Raw genomic sequence first — 4,314 nt, 5'->3', positions numbered from 1 at the left:
AGAGGATTTTATTCCTTAAGAATTACTTCCTCCGATCCAAAAAAAGTGTCATGGCTTTAGTTCAAATTTTGATTTGAACTAAAGTCATGACACTTTTTTTGGATCGGATGGAGTACTATTTTCTATGGGAGTAATACGACTAAATCGTTGCTCGCTGGTAAGTTTCATGACTAGCCTCAACTGTATTTACAGGTTCAATAGCTTAAGTGAGTTTTCTCCTGAATAAATATGGATATGGTGATTGGTCATAAACTCCTCAAAAATATGGATATGGTGATTGTTCATAAACTCATCAAAAAATTTGACAAACTTATCATCAGTGTTTCAAGCTCCATGTGTTCTACAGCTAGCTAAGACCACACTGGTGTAGGCTCACCTCCTTCACCACTTCATACTTCAAACCCTTATTGTCATCAGTAGCTTCAATGCAGATTGTTGAGCCTTCACCGGCTTCTCCTTTGACCAACATCTTGGAAAGAGTTGTCATCACATTCTTTTGCATCCACCTCCTTATGGGTCTTGCACCGTAGGTCTACAAAGAGATGTTGATGCATGTTACCGAAACATACGAACATGCGGAGAAGAAACAATCTTCAGTCATATGCAAACATGAGGCTTTAAACATGTGATAATTGTGAACAGAACATATACTTACTGGGGTATATGATTCCGATAAGATGGTGTCCAACGCGGCATCACTAACAGAAAGAGAGATGCCCTTGGTAGCTACTCTGGCCATAATGCTCTTCATCTGGATTTTCATTATCTCCTTCAGTTTGTCGTGCGAAAGCGGCTCAAATATAACAATCTCACTCAGTCTGTTGAGAAGCTCAAGCTTGAAGTGCTTGCAAACCTATACGAACAAATACATATAATAATTAGCAATTGCTGCTGCAGCTTTCACAGGGGCTGTCTGGGACTCACAAACCTGTTCCATGAGAAGTTCTTGTGTAGATATTGTTGTGTTTTCTCTAGCCGTCTTTGATATTAGGTAATCAGATCCAAGATTTGAGGTCATGATGATGATGGTATTCTTGAAATCTACAGTCTGGCCTCTGCCATCAGTCAACCTGCTATCATCAAGGATTTGGAGAAAAATATTGAACACCGAGGGATCTGCTTTCTCCACCTCATCAAAAAGGATGACACTGTACGGGTTCCTCCTAACTTTCTCAGTCAGTTGTCCACCATCTTCATGGCCACGATAGCTTTAAATATGTTAAAAGAGACCAGTCAAACTTCAGATTAAGACTAGGTACAATAAGATAATGTAATGCTAAGAAAATAAGAAAACAGCACACAGTATACGAATTAAACCTTGGAGGTGCTCCAACGAGACGCAACACTGAACTACTCCCAACATATTCAGACATGTCAAAGCGAACCAACATCTTCTCACTATCAAAGAGCTGTTCGGCAAGAGCTTTTGCGAGCTCTGTCTTTCCAACACCAGTTGAGCCCAAGAAGAGGAAAGAGCCTATGGGCTGGCCAGGATGATCAAGGCCAACTCTAGAACGTAACACTGCATCTGCGACTAGGTTGACGGCTTCATCCTGGCCAACAACTCGCTGATGCAGTCTGTCCGCTAGGCAGATTAACTTATCCTTCTCCTCTTGATTAAGTGCCGTAACGGGAATTCCAGTCCATCGGCTCACAACCTTCAAATAACAACATAGGAACATTATGGTAAGCATGACTCGTCGATCGCAACAATAGACACAAATATCATTAAGAAAAGAATGCCTACTTGTGCGACATCATCTGGGATGATAATAGCTTCCTTCATTGCCTTTGCAGAGCTACTTTTTGTAGTGTTCACTTCCGCCTTTTTGCGGTTAATCTGCCTCATCTTTTTGCTTGCAGTGGCGCATGCCTCGTCAATTAGATCAATTGCCTTGTCAGGAAACTGACGACCTGCAGTACAGATAGAAATAACATCCATCAATTTTCTCCAACACATACATTCTTACCACTAATCAATGCATTGATGTACCCAATGCAACAAGGGTGCTCCAATGTGATTATCCTCTCCCTTAAATTGTACAGCACAACTTTCATGTAAATAGCTTAAATTGGCAAGTGAGCCTTAACAAAGATGAACATCTGACTATAACAAATTAAGACCATATATACTCCATCTTCTTCCCTTATTTTTAAGTATATACTCCCTCCGTAAACTAATATAAGAGCATTTAGATCACTACTTTAGTGATCTAAACACTCTTATCTTAGTTTACAGAGGGAGTACTTCCTAAGTGACTAGGTGGGTGCACATCAAACAACATGAGTAAAACTGATGGTGGGTTCCTCACCGGTGATATAGCGGCCAGCAAGCTGTGCAGCAGCAACAAGAGCTGCATCCTGGATTTCCAAGCCATGGTGATGTTCGTGCCGTTTCTTTAGCGCCTGTAGAATCTCAATGGTTGTGTCCATGCTCGGCTCCTCGACCTGCACCTTTTGGAACCGCCGCTCCAGTGCGGCATCCTTCTCGATGTACTTACGGTACTCATCGAAAGTTGTGGCACCCACGCAGCGGATACGGCCACGGGCCAACGCTGGCTTCAGCATGTTGGCAGCATCCATGGCACTCCTCCTGGACCGCCCGGCGCCAAGAAGCATGTGCATCTCGTCGATGAACAGAATCACCTTGCCGTCCGCGGCCTCCACCTGCTTTATCACGTCCTTCATGCGTCTCTCGAAGGAGCCACGCCACTTGGTCCCAGCCACCAATGCCCCGACGTCGAGCTCAATGACGCGCGCACCGGCGAGAACATCGGGGACCATCCCGGCGGCAATGCGCTGGGCGAGGGCCTCGGCGACAGCCGTCTTGCCAACCCCTGCAGCGCCGACGAGCGCGACGCAGTTCTTGGTCCGGCGGCAGAGGATGGAGACGACACGGTCGATCTCGTCATCGCGGCCGATCACCGGATCGGTTTTTCCAGCCAATGCCGTCATGTCCCGGCCGAACTTCCGCAGGCACGCACGGCGTTGGTAGTACCTCCACGCTGCCCAGCCCACAGCAGCGGCTGCCCCAAGGCAGAGGACGGCTTTGGTGTCGCTAGACACGTGTCCGCCGGAGCGCGGCACAGAGGCTCCCAGCCGATCGTATACTCTAGGCTCCACCATGACCCTATCGAAATGCATATCCTGAACAAGGCAAAACATCCAGTTGTACATAATTACATATACATATATAAAAGACCACAAGTAATTGTCTTGCAGGGATTAAACTTTGTTTTGCATACGGTGTGGAATTCTGTAGCTACTTTAACTAGCAGTCTTAGCATTTTTTGACATCAAGATTGTAGGATCTTGCAAATTGATGGGCAGAAAGTTAACCTTGTTTTTCTTCAGAAAAACAGAGGAAAGCGATTCTCAGGACTCCTGAGAGTAGCTGCTCCGATGATCGCCGCCGCTCCCAGCGATGTCCAGTCCGCAGCCGCTCGGCCCAATGCCGAGGACCCCTCGTCGCCTCGGCTTGGTTAGGTGCACGCAGGCGCCGTTCGAGCCCCCAATCCGCCGACGGGTGCTCCGCCGCTCAACGCCAGAAACCCTCGTCGCCTCGATCTGGGTAGGTGCGCACCGGCGCTGCCCCAGTTCCAATCCACCGGTGGGTGTTCCGCTGCTCACCGCTCACGCCCAGGAGCCCTCGTTGGCTCGACCTTGTCAGGTGCGCGCCGGCGGCGGCGCCGCTCGAGTCCCCGTCCGGTCTGCTCTCGCAGGCAATTTCCTTCTTTTTCGATAACCAACACGCACGCACATGTCCAAGAGTAAAAGGCACGCACTCTCGTGGGTTACCCATTCTAACTGGCCCGTCAGACCTTCTACAATTCAGCTGCTGGTAAATCCCGCTTACGCAGGGCCAGCGCTATGTCTCGCTTATATCGAGACCTAGCGTGCTCTCGCGTCAGGCGCCTTCAAATGTGTATAGAAAAAAATGTTAGACCATGTATTCAATCAATGTGAATCTTGCATTGGAAAAATATTAATTAAGCATTTAAAAAATGGTTAAGATGTGTATTGAAAAAATGTTGGCCATGTATAAAAAATGTTAACTAAGAAAATGAAAAATATTAAATGCATATAAAAAAATGTTTCTCATGTATACGGAAAATGTATACAAAAACTATACAATGTGTGCGAAAAAAGTTGATGATGTTCAAAAAATATCAATCAAGCATTTGAAAAATATATTAAACAAGCATTTGAAAATATTAAATGTGTATTAAAAACATTGACCATTAATTAAAAATCTAATGCTAAATGGATATAAAAAACATTGTCCGTGTATTAAAAATGGTAACATTTTTCTAA

The 4,314-nt window shown here is 45.6% G+C and overlaps 1 protein-coding gene across 1 annotated transcript; it reads right to left on the bottom strand.

The window, feature by feature from the left end:
• Nucleotides 1–237: 237 nt before the first annotated feature.
• LOC123099481 (chaperone protein ClpB) lies at nucleotides 238–3,794 on the bottom strand. The gene is made up of 7 exons (XM_044521630.1): nucleotides 3,340–3,794; nucleotides 2,313–3,147; nucleotides 1,748–1,914; nucleotides 1,318–1,658; nucleotides 929–1,208; nucleotides 656–853; nucleotides 238–532 (listed from the first exon to the last, which is right to left on the bottom strand). The coding sequence occupies exons 2-7, from the start codon at nucleotides 3,142–3,144 to the stop codon at nucleotides 347–349; spliced, it is 2,004 nt and encodes a 667-aa protein (XP_044377565.1). The 5' UTR covers nucleotides 3,145–3,147; nucleotides 3,340–3,794; the 3' UTR covers nucleotides 238–346.
• Between the last annotated feature and the right edge of the window lie 520 nt (nucleotides 3,795–4,314).

The sequence above is a fragment of the Triticum aestivum genome, chromosome 4D (assembly GCF_018294505.1).
Source record: "Triticum aestivum cultivar Chinese Spring chromosome 4D, IWGSC CS RefSeq v2.1, whole genome shotgun sequence".
Lineage (NCBI taxonomy): Eukaryota > Viridiplantae > Streptophyta > Magnoliopsida > Poales > Poaceae > Triticum > Triticum aestivum.
The sequence above is the reverse complement of the archived record's forward strand: the minus strand, read 5'-3'. Positions and strand labels throughout refer to the sequence as shown.